Source organism: Lemur catta, chromosome 16 (assembly GCF_020740605.2).
Source record: "Lemur catta isolate mLemCat1 chromosome 16, mLemCat1.pri, whole genome shotgun sequence".
NCBI classification, from domain to species: domain Eukaryota; kingdom Metazoa; phylum Chordata; class Mammalia; order Primates; family Lemuridae; genus Lemur; species Lemur catta.
In genome coordinates, this window is record NC_059143.1 from 25,657,864 (window position 1) to 25,676,235 (window position 18,372).

Here is an 18,372-nt window from a genome sequence, read left to right on the forward strand (position 1 = left end):
CCACAATGTCCAGTACACAGCGGCATTTAAGTACTTGAAATGTGTTTATTTTTCATTGAAATGTGCTATACATATGAAAAGCATGCTGAATTTAGAAGACTTAGTATGAAAAAAAGTGTGAAACATCTAATTAATAATTTTTATATTGATTACATGTAGAAAATATATTTTGTATGTCTTCTATATATTTTGCTTATGTTAAAATTAGTCTTTTTACTTCTTTTGATGTGGTTACTAGAAAATTTTAAATTATGTGGTTCACATATTTCTATTAAACAATGCTTTTAAACAGTCCATATGTTATAAAGAAATTAAGAGAAAAATTGTTTATTTTTCACATTTTTACCATTTCCAATATTTTTCCTTCGTTCTTGAATATCCAAGTTCCCTATTGGTTTCATTTCTCTTCATATTGAAGAACTTTTTTTAGGATTTCTTATAGTGCAGGTCCAGTGACAACAAAGTCTTTTAGTTATTCTTTTTCTATAAATGTCTTTACCCTCATTCTTAAAGAATATATTCACTTGATAAAGGATTCAAGTGAAATATATATATACACACACACACATATATCCTTCAAACACTTTAAAGATGTCATTTCCACTGTACTGCCTATGGCCTTCAAAGATAAGAAGTATATACTCATTCTAATCATTCTTCTCCTGTGTGTAGTATATAGTTTTTCTGTGGGTGCAGTCAAAATATTTTCTTTATCTTTGGTTTTCAGTAGTGTGACTGTGATGTGCCTAATCATGGTTCTTTTTGAATTTATCTTGTTTTAGAGTTCATTAAGCTTCCTAAATCTGTAAATTTATGTCTTTAGGAAGTTTTCAGCATTATTTTTTCAAATGGTTTTTCATCTCCATTCTTTCTATCGTTTCCTTCTGGGGCTCTATTTATCCATATGTTAGAGCTTTTGAAATTATACCAAAAGTCTCTGAGGCACTGTTGATTTTTTTCCAGTCCTTATTTTCTCTCTTCTTTAGATGGTCTCTGTTGATGTATTTTCAAGTTTACCCTCTCTTTCCTTAGTCATCTCCATTCTACTATTATAGAATTCTACATTTTTTTAAAAATTTGAGATATTGTATTTTTGTTTTAAATTTTTCAATTTTTTTTTCCTTGCTGTGTTTGTCTACCTTTTCATTCATATGAACATATTTTCCTTTACTGAGCATGGTTATGGTAGCTGCTTTTAAAGTTCTTATCTGCTAATTCTACCATCCTGGTATCTCACAACTGGCATCTATTGATTTTCTTTTCTTTTGAGAATGTGTTATGTTTTCCTGGCTCTTCATATATCAAATAATTTTGGATTGTATCTTAGATATTGTTATTCAGTGTTGTGGAGACTGTATTTTGTTCTATTGCTGCAAATAGTGTTGATGTTTTTGATTTAACAGACACTTAACTAGAGTCTAACTGAGAAATAAGAAGTTAAATCCCATTCAAGGGGTTCTAACCTTGACCTCAGAACTTTATTCAGGACTTTCTTTTCTTTATTATTGCCAGGATGCACTAAATCTCCATTTATATTTTGAGAAACTCCTCCCTTTAGCCACAGATGTTGGTCTTACCCAAAGCCATTATTTACTCCAAGAAATTCATTTTTCCATGTCTTCTCTTTACACTAGGACACTCCATGATGGCATTTGACTTCCCAGAGCCCCACAGGGTAGGCCCAGGTATACTTCTTGTCCCTGTATGGTCTCTCCAGCAAGATGAGTCATGCCTGCATTTTTCTTACTAGCCCTATAATTAGCAAAGCTTTTTTTCAAACACATGTTTGTATTTCTCATTATTATATGGAATAATATTTGTATCTTTCACTCAATCCCTGCTCCATGTCAGCATTGCATTCATTTGACCTGTTGTTAAGAAAGACTGTCCCGTTGCTAAGCTGCATACCACTTAATGACTGCTCCCTTAGATACCTTAAGACCTGGAGAAAATGGAAAGAAATACTGTAATGGTCCAACTAATTAAGTTCTCAGAGGGGATCCCCTACTCTCTTGATTTTGTTCTTCTAGTGACATATCTATACATAAGATGTATAAGACACACTGCTAGGCATTGGGATATTTTCTCCACAAAGAATAGTGGAAACTACATTTCCCTACTGTTTTAGTCCATTCAGTCTGCTATAACAAAATACCTTAAGCTGGGTAGCTTTGTATAAACAACAGAAATTTATTTCTCACAGTTCTGGGGGCGCAGAAGTCCAGGATTGAGGCACTGGCAGATTCAGTGTCTGGCAACACCCTGTTCTTATATAGGGCATCTTCTCATTGTTTACTCGGATGGCGGAAGAGGCAAATAAACTCCTTTGGGCTCTACCATCGTGACTTAATTACCGCCTAAAGTCCTCACCTCCTAACACTATTGCACTGGGGATTAGGTTTTAACGTATGAATGTGGGGGGACACAAACATTCAGACCATAGCACCTACTTATAATTATGATGAAAACCATAACATAAAATATGAACAGTGCTCTTCCTTGCCAGGACACTGAATATCTCTGAGTTTGAAATATTGGGTAAAGAGAAGAGCAAAGAATCATGAAGAATTCTAGAGTTTCAAATAGGAATCTCCTGCCAGTCCCTGTAGGAGAGCCATGCATTTTTCATGGTCATCCCAATTTCTTTTCTTACTGAGACAGCATTTTTGACAGATGATTTACTAATTCCATTTGCAGTTTTTAATTATTTTGGCTTTCTGAGTCAAAGTATGTACATAGTTTTTTCAAAAAAACTAGAGTTTTTTAAAGCTCAAAGATTAAAACTTACAAAATGTTGTGCTACTATTATTGTATAACTCAGAATCTAAATCTAATATGAATAGAATTTTTTTCATAAAGTTAAGGAAAAGGAAAACATTTAAAATGTAAGGGGCACTTTATCAGTAATATTAGCAAATATTTATTGAGCACACACTAAGTGCCAACTATTATCCTAGGAACGTAATGTGTATTAGTTTTTAGCTTCACAACAATTCTAAAAGGTAGGTAGTTTTATTACCCTCATTTTTTAATTTTTTTTTTCTTTCTTTTTTTTTTTTTTTGAGACAGAGTGTCGCTTTGTTGCCTGGGCTAGAGTGAGTGCCATGGCGTCAGCCTAGCTCACAGCAACCTCAAACTCCTGGGCTGAAGCGATCCTACTGCCTCAGCCTCCCGAGTAGCTGGGACTACAGGCATGCGCCACCATGCCCGGCTAATTTTTTCTATATATATTTTAGTTGTCCAGCTAATTTATTTCTATTTTTAGTAGAGACGGGGTCTCACTCTTGCTCAGGCTGGTCTCGAACTCCTGACCTCGAGCGATCCACCCGCCTCGGCCTCCCAGAGTGCTAGGATTACAGGTGTGAGCCACCACGCCCGGCCTACCCTCATTTTTAGAGTTGAGGAAACTGAGGCACAGAGAGGTCCAGTAACTTTCCTAGATCACACACTAGAAGTAAGGGACCCAAGATTTAAGACCTGACCCTATGATTCCAGAGCCTACACCCTTTAATCATTGTATTATATTGCCTCTCTCAAATATCATGAATATGGTCTTGTTTTATCATCTTATCTTCTCCCCATGCTATGCTGAACCACGGTAAGTTATCACAAACCTCATTCAAATTATATGATATATTGAAGAAATAAATAGCTCTTCTATTATTTATCTGCTTAGTGTTACTAAGGCTTGAGATGACAGAACATATGCTGTTTTATTGGTATGGCATTTATTTCTTTAATTAACATTTTTTTTAATTCAAAAATATTTCCTTTCATTCTTACAGCAGATTTTTATTACGTGCTGCAACAAAAAGAGTTGCTATATTTTATCTACGTTTATAAATGCAGGAGATGTTAAGCCACTTGTTCCAGGCTTCTTGTTAGGCCAAAAGCAGGAATGTGTATAAAGCCCAGAATAGTGAGCCCTAAGATGAGTAAAATTACTAATCTCTGACTTCTTAATCCTTCAATTCCTACAACTCCCTGTGTAAATGGCCTGGGTGATTTCAAAGTGAGGAGCAGCTCCTGAGCCAGAACTGGTGTGTGTTCGGCACGTGTATAGTCCGTTCCCTCACACAGGGCTCTGCGGGAGAGGGCCGATGGCCTCCTTTGGTGTCCCACCTGCACCAGGAAGCAAACCCCCCAGCCCCTTTTTAAATAAGACTGGGCTCTTTCAGAAGCAGCTTCGAGTCATTCTGACATAGCTGCTCTCTATATATGTTGAAATATTAATTCTAGAACTGAATGCCATGTGTTACTCTGATAGATCATCACTTTCTCTCCACAAGTATAATCACTTGAAATTTGGCTTCTCCACCTGACCAGGAAACCTTGTCAGACCTCAAAAGACAACGACTTAGCGTTCATTCTTGGTTTTCATGAGCAAAATAGCATAGATTGCCTGTGAACTTATTTTTCTTTGTTATTGGTGCCTTTCTTTGTTACTTCATTTGTGGGGCAGGAATAGAAAACAGTTTTGACTTGAATGATTTCCCAGAATCCCTTGGAATTAGGTGAACTAAACTATGAACCAGTTTTGTCTTGTGCAGTCATTGTTTCCCCAATGCCTGACCCATAGAAGGTCCTCATTTAATATTTGTGGGGTTTTGGGGGGTTTTTTGTTGTTGTTGTTTGTGTATTTGTTTGAGACAGAGTCTCATTCTGTCACCCAGGCTAGAGTGCTGTGGCATCAGCCTAGCTCACAACAACCTCAAATTCCTGGGCTCAAGCGATCCTCTTGCCTCAGCCTCCTGAGTAGCTGGGACTACAGGCATGCACCCAGCTAATTTTTTCTACTTTTAGTAGAGACGGGGTCTCACTATTGCTCAGGCTGGTCTTGAACTCCTGAGCTCAAGCAATCCTCCCGCCTCGGCCTCCCAGAGTGCTAGGATTGCAGGTGTGAGCCACCACGCCCGGCCTAATATTTGTTGAGTTTAGCAAACTTAAATTGAATCGCTACAGTGTCCAGTTGAAGCAAGGAAGATGCAGTATGTAAGCCAACACATGGCTGTCTTTGCAGTGCGCTCCAATCATCTGTGTCACCTGAGAAGCCCCTCGCACTGTAACATAGAAAGTATCATGGTACACAGAGAGCTGCACAGCAACTCAGGAAATATTTCTTAAACAACAGTTTCTATTTCTTGGATTCATTGCCCTTTTTGTAAAACCTTTACTTGAATTCTCATTTCATTCTTGTAAGAGATGCTGAAGTTATACAGTGATTTTGACAAGACCCTCTGCTTTTAAGGAAGTTACACCCTAATGGGGAAACTTGACAATAAATAGAAAATAACAGTAAGGTGAGGTAAGTGTTCTCAGGGTGGACAGGAAGACCACCTGAGCTGGTCTTGCATATTCTATAAAGTTTTCCTGGAAAAAACGAGATTCAGCCAAGATTTAAGGAATGCGTAGAGGTTAGTCAGATGAAGGATGTGGTGGAGAGCATTCCAGGCAGAAAGAAAGGATATTGAAGTTGAGAGAGAACGTGTGCTGTTCAATAAAGCGCATGTTGTTCTGTGTGGATGTTGAGACATGAGACTGCAGAGGGAAGCATGACCTTGGTTATTGACAAAAAAAATTTTTTTTCACAAATCACAAACTTAGGAGCCTAAAACAACAAACAGGTATTCTCTCACAGATTCTAAAGTGCAGACACAGCTTCACTAGGTTCTCTGCTTAGGTTACAATTCAGGTACCCACTGGGGCTGTGTTCTCATCAGAGGTTCAACTGGGGAAAGATTTGCTTCCAAGCTCCCTCAAGTTGTCGGCAGTTTCCTTGAGGCTGCAGGATGGAGACTTCTGTTTCTTGCTGGAAGCTGCTCTGAGTTCCTAGAGGCTACCTGCACCTCTTTGCCTTGTGGGCTTTTCCAATAAAGGGGCTTACTTCATGGCAACTGCTTCTTCAAGACTAGTAGGAAGAGTCTGTCTGGTATGCCTGCCAGCAAGACAGAGTTGTACATATAGTAACGTAATGGTGGGAGTGACTCCTATCACCTTTGCCATGTTATTCTTTGGGTTAGAGGCAGGTCATGGGTCCCATGCATACTTAAGGGGGGGAGAATATCATACAAAGGCATGAACACCAGGAGGCAGAGCATTGGCCGGGGGGAGGGGGTCACCTTAGGGTCTGCTGGTCACACAGAGGTTACACTTTATAATGGGGACTGTCAGGAGTCATTGAAAGGTTTAAGCAGAAGTTTAATTTGCAGTATGAGAATGCATTAGAAGGCACACGGTTCCAATCCAGAAGACTAGCTAAAATGCTGTTGCAGCAAACCACGTGGGAGTGAATGGTAGCTTAAGTGGAGGTAGTAGCCATATGGGTAGAGACCCTAAAGAGACTGATGATTAATAGGATATGGGAAGTAAAGGAAAGGAGGAAACCAAGGATAAATGATGCACACATTTCTGGCTTGGTAGTTGGTTGGTGAAAGCAAAGAACCTTGGACCAGGAGCCTAGTAAGTAAAAGAAAGTGATTCAGGTGGGGCTCTGCTCGTAGTTCTCACGTCCCTGAGCTCCAGCCTGCTCTGTGGCCTCAGACCACGTCTCTCTTCTCAAGAGAATCTGGATAAGATGGTGTTAACAGCACAACGGGCTTGCCACAGTCAGAAATTGTAGCGTCAAATGCTGGTCTTGCCAATTGTCAGTCAATAGGGACTCTGACTGGAAACTAAAGGCAGCACGCCATAAATTAAGTACTTGTGTTCCCCAAAAATGGCCATCTTAGTTCATAAGCTTTTTGCTTAAATGACCGCTGCATGCCAGGAGTGCAGTAGCACCCATGATGTCGTCGTCATGGTAACGCCTGGGCATCTTTATTCCCAGTGGGCTGTCTCGTGTGCTCTACGCCTGCAGCCACTACCGTGCCCTGTCGCTGCAGTGCACAGACAAGGCAGGGCTCCTCTAATTTCCTGTTTGGATGTGATGTGTGTGGTTTTTATTGGGGTGAGTGAGCCTCACCATTTCTATTGCTCTCAGAACGACTGGAAAAAAAAATAGTATTTTAAATTAAGACAGCGATTGGATTTGGCACCTAATGTGTTTCAAAGCACACTTAGTTTTCTTCCAAGATGGGAGAGATGTGAAAAGTCAGTAGTTTATCGAAAGAAATTCATACCATGTTGAAATAACTATTTAGAAGTTCGAATTTTTAATACTTGAGCCATTTTAAGATGCAGAGTGCTTTCCTGCATTTTTTTTTTTTTTCCGCTATGAAAAATTCTCTGAAACCAGAATGACTCAAGCAGAGCCTGGAAAATACTGGAGAATCACATGATGGCTAAAAATAAGCACATCCTCTCCAGCAGGGACAGTAAGCAGGGCAGAAGCCCGTATGCGAAGGCTCACGCTCGCTGCACATGCGCAGTGCTGTCAGGCTCTCTGCCCAAGGCAGGCGCAGGTTTTGTAATCGCTGGTCAGCAAAGGGAGGTCTTCAGGCGCTGCTCACTGTGTGCCCCGGCAGCCACGCCCTCAGTGAGCCTGCCACCTGCAGTGTGCCTCATTGGTACACTCTCCGGGGCCGAGACATTTATTGCACTGAAATGACCCCTGAACAGTGGATTGGGAGGGACACAGGCTGACTCACAGCTCTTGTCACTGCCTGTTTTTCCTTAAGCCCTCCCCTTGGAATCAATAGCAGATGCTATTGATCACAGAATGTCTTTTTGTTGCTGTTAACATTGCAAAGCATACGTTGTGTGAAATGGCTGGACATTTGGTGACTGTTCTGTAGGGTACAGAATAGGTTTTCCAAACTATAGCATTTAAAGTACTTTACCAAAAACATAACAGAACTTGTCTTGAGCACTCACTGCTCACACCCAGGGGCATTGTCCCTTAGTGCCCTAGCTGGCCTTTCTGCATCTACCCTCACCCCTTTCGTCTGTTCTCAACACAGCAGGCAGAGTAAGCCTTTCGAAGTCAAAGTCAGATCATGTCACTCTGTTCAGGGTCCGGCACCAGCTTCCCTGTTCCCTGAGAAAGACAAAAGCGCCTGTGAGGGCCTGTGTTACCTCCCCTTCCAGTGTGTCTCTCACCTTCTCTTCTCCTGCGGTGTCCCATGCTCCCTCTGCCCCAGCCACCTGCCCTGGCTCCTGAGCAGGTGCGGCAGGGCCTTTGCACCACCATAGACCTCTCCCCTGCCTCGGCTGCTCTGCTCCCGGCTCTCCAGACGGCCACCTGCCTCCCCTCCCTCAGGTCTTAGCTCCAATCTCACCTTCTCAAAGAGGCCTTGGAGGGTTGCTCCTGCAACAGGCACATCCCTTGCAGGGATCCTGGAATTTGTGACTACGGAGTTGCTACAGGAGGTGTTGGTTTCTGTGAGGAATGAGACTTTTGAGCCAGGGTGACCCTCACACGTGCCTGGTGTGGCCCTCGCCTCCTTGTGTCTGTGCTGGACAGCTGCAGGACTTCCTCAAGAAGGGCACCTAGTGCCAGCCTGCTGGTGTTCGGTGTCCCTGACCCCTCTGTCCTTCCGAGTGGCCTCCAGCTGAGTGTAGCCCGTGGAAGCCCCCATAGGTCTGAGGTGAGGAGTTGAAACTAAAGAAGAACCCATAGTGGAAGCTCAGGCCTTCCCTGTAATTCCTAGCTGAAATTACCACCCACCCCACCAGCCCCGCCCTCCTCGCCGTTCCCTGCTCTGTAGCTCTCTTGTCCGTGGCACTTATTTTCTAGTTTCCTCTATCACTTATGATTTATTATGTTAGTGTTTATTGCCTGGTTCTCCCCTCAGAATGTAAATTCCACAAGGACAGGCATCTTTTGTGTTTCATTCATTGTTTTATCCCAAGTGCCTATTAGCTTGCCAGCTACATAATGGAGTTTTAATAAATATTTGTTGCATAAATGAGTGAATTAGGGTAATTTAGAAGGAGCAGAGACTGGAGCTACCACACAGTGATTTCTTAAGATAGAGACTGCATGGAATGGAGGGAACGCATTGGTGGGTTATGGGTTAATCAATTTTTATAAAGATTTTCTTTAAATAAAAATGAGCCTTATTTTCTTATTATTTCAGCAGTTTAGATTTATTTTGCTAGTGTCTAGAAATGGGAAACCAGTGTATTTTTGCATCATTAGTTGAATCAGATCTCATTTGCTGAGTAACAATAGGTATGTAAGCTACTGTTTATTGAGCACTTACTATATACCAACGTTTTGTGTAAAAGCTTTCCCCGTATTGACTCACAGACTCCTCCCAACTCTGGAAAGTCGGTCCTGCTATTCGCATCTTAAACTTAAAGCACACAAGGTGGCAGCGAAAGTCACACCACTGGTGAGTAGCAGAACCAGGCTCCCAATTGAGAAGGCCGTCTGGCTGCAGAGCCCCTTCTCAACCACTGCACCCTAGTGCCTCCCTGCAGACTGAAGCGAAGGACATCTGGTTCCACACCAGGTCTTCATTCTCGCTGCATATGGAGCTGCCCACTTTTACAAGCTGACACTGAAGTTGTGAAAGGGAGGGGCAGCCAAACTTTGCCTGGGCTTTGTTGCTAAGAACAGAGGCATAAGGGCTGTGGATTGCTGATTGCAGAGTGAGAGTGCCAGCCCCCTAATGGTCTCACGAATCAGAGCTTCTCAGAACCCTGTAAACATCCCATGTGGACTGAATTCTGGCCACTGAGGTGCTCCTTTGGCCTTCAGAGCAAAATAAGTGACAGGATCTAGGAGTGAAGGTATGAGGCCATTTTTGAAGGAAAGGATCAGCTCTTTATTACTCACATTTGCAGCCATCAGGATTGTGTAGGAGCTGTCAGTCACATTGCAGTTTGAGGGCTCTGGTGTCAGCTTAGTCACTGAGGAAGTCCTCTTCCCGTGGGAATTCACCCTTCCCATCATTCTAGCCCATGCCCTTTCCCCCAGCAGTGACCTTCCTTTTTTTTTTAACCAAACTCATTATCTCAGTTAAAAAATAAAATCATTTGCCAAGGTGAAGGGGATAGGAAAGTGATGTCAGGTCCATTGATGGATTAATCAATGCAGATGTAATGTATCTTCTGCCATAGTGTTTTGGTGGTTAGGGGTTTTTGTTTTGTTTTGTTTTTGGAGACAGGGTTTCGCTCTGTCACTCAGGCTGGAGGGCAGTGGCGTCATCATAGCTCACTGCAACCTCCCACTCCTAGGCTCAAGCGATCCTCCTGCCTCAGTCTTTCAAGTAGCTGGGACTACAGGCACATGCCACCATGCCCTGCTAATTTTTTATTTTTTTGTAGAGGTGAAGGTTTCACTATGTTGCCTAGGCTGGTTTTGAACTCCTGGCCCCAAGCAATCCGCCTGCCTGCTTCGGCCTCCCAAAGTGCTAGGGTTACAGGCCTGAGCCACCGCCCCCAGCCTCTTGGGGGAAGTTTTAACTGTGTGAGGATTAATGGGAGTGGAGTGGAGAGGGCAGTGGCCTCTCAAAGTTTGGAAGACATTGGAAATGACCAGAAGAGCGGCGGCCTCTTGAGAGTGTGTGCGCGCACATGCTCATGTTTTTAATGTCTCTGTGGTTCTTGTCAACAGCATTAATGTCATATTTTTAGTTCCTCTGTTTATGATTTTGGCAAAAAGAATATAGCAGATTATGTGAGAAGAATTTCTAAATTCCAGCAGAGCCCTGGCCGTGACAGATAAAACAAAAGCACACTGCTTTTATTTGTTTCATCCTTCTTAACCCACTGGGCCTCATATGCCCAAAATGTTGTGGCATTTTCCATAAACATTAAGCAAGCTACTAATTATTGACATTAGACACAGCAATGCCCTGGCCTCACTAAGGCAATGAATCAGGCCACTCTGTTTTTTTTTTACAACTATGGTTAAAATGTCTTAGAATCATATTTATGCCCCAAATCCTAAAGGCATTAATTAAGATACAACTGCTCAAAGACTAGCATTATAAATCATGTCCGTATCCAATAAGTAAATTCAAAGAATTACAGGGACTCGTACAGAATTTATGCTTATATTCCTCTGCTTCCGAAACTCCTTTTTATTTTGAAAAGGAAAATTAGGGAGGTAGAGAAAAGCTTGAGGGCAAAACAATGGGCTTGTAAAACAGGGTTACCACTAATTATGTTCTCAGGACATCATCAAATGCAGCTGGAAAAAAAAATTGAAATGTTTGAATCAGCTGCAAGAAAAAAAAATCTATATCTGTATTATAGCCAAAATAGGTCCACTCTCTGCAGAAGCCATTATATAAGTGTTTTCCACATAAGCGTCATTGAGCCCAGAGGCATGGGAGGGTACAGAAGTCAAATCACTGGCAGAGCAGGGGCAGGCCGGGAAGCAAGAAGACAGCTATTGAGGACCTCAGTATCTAAAATTCAGAATTGATGCTATAGGGACATTATTGGATCAGTTCACAAGATAGGAATACAGACGGTAGCTTACATGAAAGCATTATGTCAATGTTAAGTTTACTGATATTGATAACTATACAATTTTCTGATAACATCTTTGTTTCAGTGGCCAAAGTAAGTGGGGAAAGAATATCTGGCAGCCCTGGAAGCTGGGTTCACTAGAGTATGGTTGTTTCAAAGAAGACAGCAAGACCTATTAATATAAAACAAATACAGACTAGTTCTTAACTGTCTAGAGAGGATGCTATACTTTACAGTATTGTCTACTATTTATCCTAAAAAGGAAAACATGAAATCATTGAGTGTGTTGAGGACAAAAGGTTTCATTTTTATACATTGAGTATGTGTTAACCATTTGACAGCTGTGAGGGGTAAATTACTTCTGTTTCAAATTGCAGCTTGTGATGATTTAATGAGCCCACTTTACATTTATTTGAAAATGAGCCCTTTTAGTTTAACCCTTAACTGTGGTAGTGTTTAAAAAAAAAAAAACAAAAAACCTAAACCTCTGAAGGTACTGAGATCTTTCCTGTTGTCTAATTTCTCCACATTTATTCATTTGAAGGTACAAATGTACAGTTAACTAGTGCTGAACACTTATATCCTCATGTTATCATTTATTTTCTTCTATTACCGGTTTCTTTCCAAATAACTTAATCAGAATTTCAAAACCCCTCTAATTTTAAATGTCAAACACTAATTGCCTACTTGACCTATGATGCAATTTTTAAAATGTGTTTTCCGTTGCACTCCTTCCTTTGCTCAGCCTGCACCGTGTCCCCGTCAGCAACTGTGAAGGGTGGGGCGGGAGCTGTCCTTCCGTCCCACGTGGGCACAGGTGGTGGAGCGGCAGAGGGCGCCAAGTCTGATTGTCATTGCCTTCCACGTCTCAAGGGGACCCAGAAGGTGCATGTGTATGTGCCAGCGTGAAAGACCTGGCCCGAGGCCCCCGCCTGGCCTTTGCCAGATTCATGAAACACAGGTGCCATTTTAAGGCTGGGACTCTGCGGATTGAGTCAGAGGCACACGGGCGTATCTCAGTTGGGCTCTGTCAACAGCAAGAGCCGTGTTTTCCCAAGGGACCGAAAGAAAAGCAGTTTCCCTGTGAGGCTGTGTGTGGCTGGAACTGGGAGAGCGTCAGCCCCTGCAGCAGCTCTGGCCTCCCTGCCGCGAGCCACGCAGAGTGTGTCCCCATGGCCTCTGTTCTCTCTCCGTGCGACTCTGTTCTCCCCAGCCGGCGTCCTCTGCTGTTTTATAGTCGCTCTTCCCGTGGCCTTGCCCAGGAGTTGGGCTTGCTACGACCCCTTCTGCCTCTTACCAAACATTTCTTTTTTTTTTTCAAGCTGTACTTGATGATATCCTGAGAAAATAATTAGCGGTAACCCTGTTTTATAAGCAATCAGCTTCTGTTCCTTCCGTGTTTTTTTCTTTCTAAATTGACATTGGACGGGGTAAGGCTGAATAACCAGAAAGTGAGTGTGTCTGAGGAGCCTGGCTTGGTCACTGCAACCAGCCACCTCAGAGTTGCTCGCCTGCCTATGGAAGGTTCCGTGGGAGGTAGGTCACGTGCTCTCTAGGGAAGCCCCCTCTGCAAGGCTGTGTCCCTCAAAAGAGGCCAGTGAACGTGGCTTAGACTTGGACAGCCCAGCACAAACCACTCAGAGTTAAGCATTTGTGGCTGAACTTACCCACTCGACCTGCTGTCCTGATGCTGTGTAGGTAGGAGTCCTAAGTCATCATGGAACGTGACCTTGAAAGGAAACCAAGGAAGAGCTCTCTTTCTACGGGGCTGATGGTTTTTATTTGGTTTCCTTCATGTATTGCTGGTTCTTCCTATCATTGACTTTGACATCTGACAGGAGCTCCTCAAACTTTCCCTGGTATCCTTACCCTGGAGAGATGCCTCTGCTAAGTGTTGTGCAATGAATTATGAAAACTGCTACTGGGTGTCTCTGGGTAGACACTGTGATTGGCCGTGGGAACATAAGGTAATGACCAAAACAGATACAACTCCTGCGTCATGGGGCTGACATCTAAAGGGAGGAGTCAGCATTAAAGAGACAGCTATGCCATTGCAGTTGGTATGTGCTATGAGGAAAGTGTCCAGGGTGCTGTGGCCTTCCAGAGGAGGTGACATCTGAGCTGAGGCCAGAAGGATGGTAGAGTCAGTCACTCAAAGGTGGGGGGCAGATAGGAGGGAGAATGTTTAAGACAGAAGGAATATAGCCTGATCACACCGGGTGGTCTTGGAGTCATAGAACACTGGCTTGTTCCTGAGAACATTGAAGATGCCACACCTGGGAATTCTTAGGTGGCTGTAGCTCCCATGAGACTGAGCTCCTGGGAAAAAAGACTGCATCTTAGTCATCTTAGAGACTTCCAGTACATGGCCCTTGGCAGGCATAAGCATATTAAATAAGGGCTATTGATCGTGGATAGTCTTTGTGCTTTATATTAAAATTTGCTGTATTGCTTATTTAAAAGTCTGCAGGAACTTGGTTTTTCCCAAGCTGCCTCCCCAGGTGCTACGCTACCTCTAAGAAGGCTCTTTGCCAGATGAGCGTGTCCACGCTGTGTCCCCTGCCCACTCCCCAACATGGTTTTCTTTTCCCGGCTGGTTTGGCCTCTGGTTAGAGAACCTGGTCAGTGGGATACAGAGGTAGCATCCAGGAGTGTTTGTAGAGGCTGCTACAGAGGTGGAGGGTCCTTGCAACTGTATACCAGCCACAAATAAAGCAAAACATCAGCTCTCTAGAATCCTTGGGAAGCTCTTCTGCAAAGGTGAGGTTTCCAGGGATCTGCAGATTTATCTTTTGAATACTCAAAACTATTTTAAGGCATTCTTAATTTAGCCATTCTCATTTTAAAGTATATTTGGCATTTCCCTGTATTTTTAAAGAACACTCTTTTTTTTTTCTTTATGACAGAAAGGCACGTATTTTAAAGGCTGTAATGCTGTCAGTGCTTCTTGAGGGCGTGTATGACTTGCCTTTGTAACTGACTCCAGGCACCTGAAGGCATACAAATATAAAGTTTATAGTCTTCCTGTTTGCTACTTTGTAATTAGGATTTCGGTTGAAACTTGCAACTGCAGCCACATACCTGCCTCTTTCTAATCCGCTGGTGCTGATAAACTATAAAATTGGAAACCACATCACTAGGCTTTATTTACTTGTTCATGTATTTACTTTAAACATTTGTTCCTTAACCAAATATGTGTTCAGCAAGTATCCTGCTGTGCTGTGCGGTTGCAGAGAGGAATAAGATGCGTCCCCTGCCCTCCTTACCTCCTAGAAGAGTAGCGGGGGGAGGAGGGGTGCAGTGGGGAACTGGGCCATCAGGAGCACCTGCACCAGTTTGAAGTCGGGGACACCAGAGCTGCCACCTCCAGGGGCTGCGTTCAGAGGAAAAGGGGATGGGTGGGCCCCAATGATAACCTGAAATTTCTTAAATTGTGAAATATATAAACTTCATTGCATTTACATTGTGACTTCTGTTTTGGCCGTGTATGCCATTCCCAGCATCTGTGCCGTGTTCTAGATAGTGAGAGTCTTTCATGAGCTGAGCTCCAGATAGGTAAGGTCTTACCTGAAACAAGTGGTCCTCTTTTTTTCTTTTTTTTACTTTATATCATTATTAGCAATGCCAGGTGGATCACTCGCTTAAGGTGATGACCCCCCAGATCTCCCCATTGTAAAGGTATGTTTTTCCCCTTTGTAGTGAGGAATTTGTAGGATAATACCTTGACACATGTAAATATTTTGTTCCCCAAAAACCTCTCACCTAAAGTTTTAGTGTCCACTGATGAACTTTTCCTGAATCAGTTACTAATTATGGATGTTGCAAAATGATGATTTTTCTAGTTCTAACATTTCCTCTACATTCACTGGCTGTCAGTGTTCTGTAGAGAAGATCTTTATATTCTTTCTCTCCCTGTCCCTGTCCTCCTCCCCCTCATATCACAGACTGATAGATTTCCATTTGTCCAATGCATTACAATAAATTCCAGCTGTTACTCTTCCTGATATGCAAACTCTCCCAAGTGTGACTAGGTGGGAGCCCCTTTATGTCGGCCCCTGCCTCCTTTTGACCTTAATCCTTGAGTACATCCTTGCTTTTTGACACAAGGCATCCTAAGCTCACCTTGAACATTCCCTGCCCCATCCCTGGAATCAGCCATTTCTCAAGAAGCTCTTTCATTGCAGAGTAACATTGAGAAACCAAGATTTGGGCACCAGGAGTGCTCACTGCTATGGAGATGGCATTGCCCCTAGGCTCTTTCGGTGGCTAAAGCTAGGAATTACATTAAAAGAGAAAAAACATACATTCGTATTGATATTTCATCTAAAGTATTAATCTGTTACAAGGTCTCTTGTTTGTTAGAAACTCAATAGAGTGATTGAGTTTATCTAAAAGGTTTTCCTCTTAAAAAATTTAAAATCCTTTTGTTTCTGTTACTCTTAACTCTCTGGAGAAAGAAGGGACAACTGCATTAACCTCAGATTACTTGAGGCAAAAACAGTACTCACAAAGGTTAAATAAATTGCAGTTGCCCAAGACAACACCATCGTTTCATCACGTGCACTTTTTCTAAGCGTATTTGTACTCCTTTCTGCTTGGGAAGGGATCGCTGGAGGTATCTCTTATGTGTTTTAGTAAATTCCTTTTAATATCATACATATGCTGCTTATCTAGAAAACATTTTTCATGTTGCCAATATGTATAATTTATTGTGATTGCTTTCAGGCGCGGCTAAATCAAGTCCAGCATCTAAACCAGGATCCACACCTTCTCGTCCCTCCTCAGCCAAAAGGGCTTCATCCAGCAGCTCAGCATCCAAGTCTGATAAAGATTTAGAAACACAGGTCATACAGCTTAATGAACAGGTAACTCCTCATGCCTGGCCGTGGCTCTGGGAGCAGTGACACACGTAAGCCACGAGGGGCCAGACCCCTAGGCTGGGATAAGGGAAAGATGAGGTGGAGTCAGTGGTTTCAAGCAAGAGTAAAAAGAATTGTTCAGGAAGGTGATATCAGTAGCCCATGATGAATAAAAGATGTTAACCACTAATCTCAAAGCTGTACATTAAGATGGTACAAGTGGCTCACCTTGCTGCAGGCTTGTAGGCCACCCTCCCCTCCGCTATGCCTCGGTGGCTATTGTGAGCTCCAGGCTGGACTGTGGCCCATCCTGCCCACTTCTGGCCAGTCTAGGCAGTGGTAATGGCTGCTTTAGAGTCTGTCTCCCTTTCCTTCCCTCCCTTTTTCCTTCCTTTCTTTTTTTTCTGCACCTATTTAGTTGAGCCTGTTCTATGTGAAAGATACTATGCTTAATGTGAGTAATATAATGGCAGCAACACAGAGGCCCTCCCTTCTGTTGTAGCACTCACAGGCAGCAGTTACACACGGTAGGTTATTACACAAGCAAACAAAGACCCTGATACTTCCCACGATGGCGAAACTTGGATGCTACAGGAGCACCGAACCCAATATTGGGGGTTCTGAAAGGCTACAGTTGTGTTTTAAGTAGAAGAACTTTCCTTTTTGTCTCATATTCCTTACAATTACAGTAAATCTAGATCCACTGTCATTGAAATTGTCATTATAAAATCTTAGGTACACTTTCCAATGATAGCCAATTTTGCCTAAGATTATACACATAGTTTAAAAGTAATAAAACAGTGGGTAGCATAGGGCCCACTGTGGAAGCCACCCTGCCTCCCCAGGGTGTGGAGAGTCTCCTATGCTGGCTACCCTGCCTCTGGGAGAAGAGCCTTTATTCGAGGTCCTCAGGTGGTTCTCAGCCACTCACCGGGCCAGCCTTGGTGATTAATCTTATTCTTGATGAGCCAAGAGTCTAGGAACAGTTTTTGAGATTACTGTATATTTGCAATCAAGAATCTAATTTAAAAGCAGGCAGTTGCTTAACCCAGGGCATAATTCTGATCACTTTCATGAGAAAGGTAAAACCTTAAGTCATCCAGTGGGTAAGACTTGGATTTAGAAACTGTGGAATGTTCTAATTACCTGATGATTCTGTTTGAGCCCATAGAGAGTTTCCAGTAATGACTTCTCAGATAAATGGCGGTAAAGACAGCCTTGGGCCTAAGGCTCCAAGCAAATCAGAGTAGACCTAAGAGTCAGGCGGTGGGTCTGTGATGTTTTAGATTTCCAGTGGGCTTTCCATATCTGCAAGTTCCGTGTTCATAGATTCAACCAACCATGATGGGAAATATTTTGAAAATATAAAATAAAAAATAACACAGTGATAAAAAATAACAGCACAATGATAAAAACTAGTACAGCATAACTACTTACATAGCATTTACATTGTGTTTTTTATTTTAAGTAATCCAGAGATGATGTAAAGTATATGGGAGGACGTGTATGGGTTATATGCAGATATGCCATTTTATATCAGGGACTTGAGCATCTGTGGGTTTTGATATCCGAGAGGGAATGTCCTGGACTCAATCTCCCTCAGATGCCAAAGGACAGCTGTATAACTCTTTTCTCCTAAGGAGTTCAGATTCTTTTGATATCTCTGTTATCTCATGTTTCTTCATGACCCCTTTCCTCTCTCTTCCTCCTCCACCACACCCAGGTTCCCACCCCTTCGGCCCAAATTATAACCACATGGAAACCTCTAGGTCCTTCTCATCCATCCCTCTCTCCCTTGCAGCCTGCCCCCAGCCAGCCCCTCTTCCTGTCCCTGGGGCTGGCTTGAGGCTCCCATGAGCTCTCCATCACACAGAGCCTCCCATCCCCAGGGGATGCAGACCTCTCAAATGCCTCAGCTAAACCACCCTGCCATCCAAAATGCAGTCCAGAGAGGACAGAGAGAGGAACAGTCCAGTGATCTTCCTTGTTACAATTCCTTCCAAAAGGCCTCACTCCCCCTTCCTGTCCCACCGCCCCCCAGGCCTTCCCATCGAGGAGTGTGCCTGCCCCCTCCCCACCCTCCTTTACAGGGAAGGCCTGACACACCCAAAATTGTGAGTTTACCAAGCACTTACTGCACATTCATCTC

At 42.9% G+C, this 18,372-nt stretch overlaps 1 protein-coding gene across 6 annotated transcripts in view; it reads left to right on the forward strand.

Moving 5' to 3' along the window:
• Positions 1–18,372, forward strand: part of MAPRE2 (microtubule associated protein RP/EB family member 2) — a 135,738-nt gene that overhangs the window by 103,328 nt on the left and 14,038 nt on the right. For all 6 annotated transcript variants that reach the window (XM_045527838.1, XM_045527835.1, XM_045527837.1 and 3 more), the window contains one exon: positions 16,090–16,229. In XM_045527838.1, the coding sequence (XP_045383794.1) occupies positions 16,090–16,229 (140 nt within the window). The remainder of the gene's footprint in view (positions 1–16,089; positions 16,230–18,372) is intronic.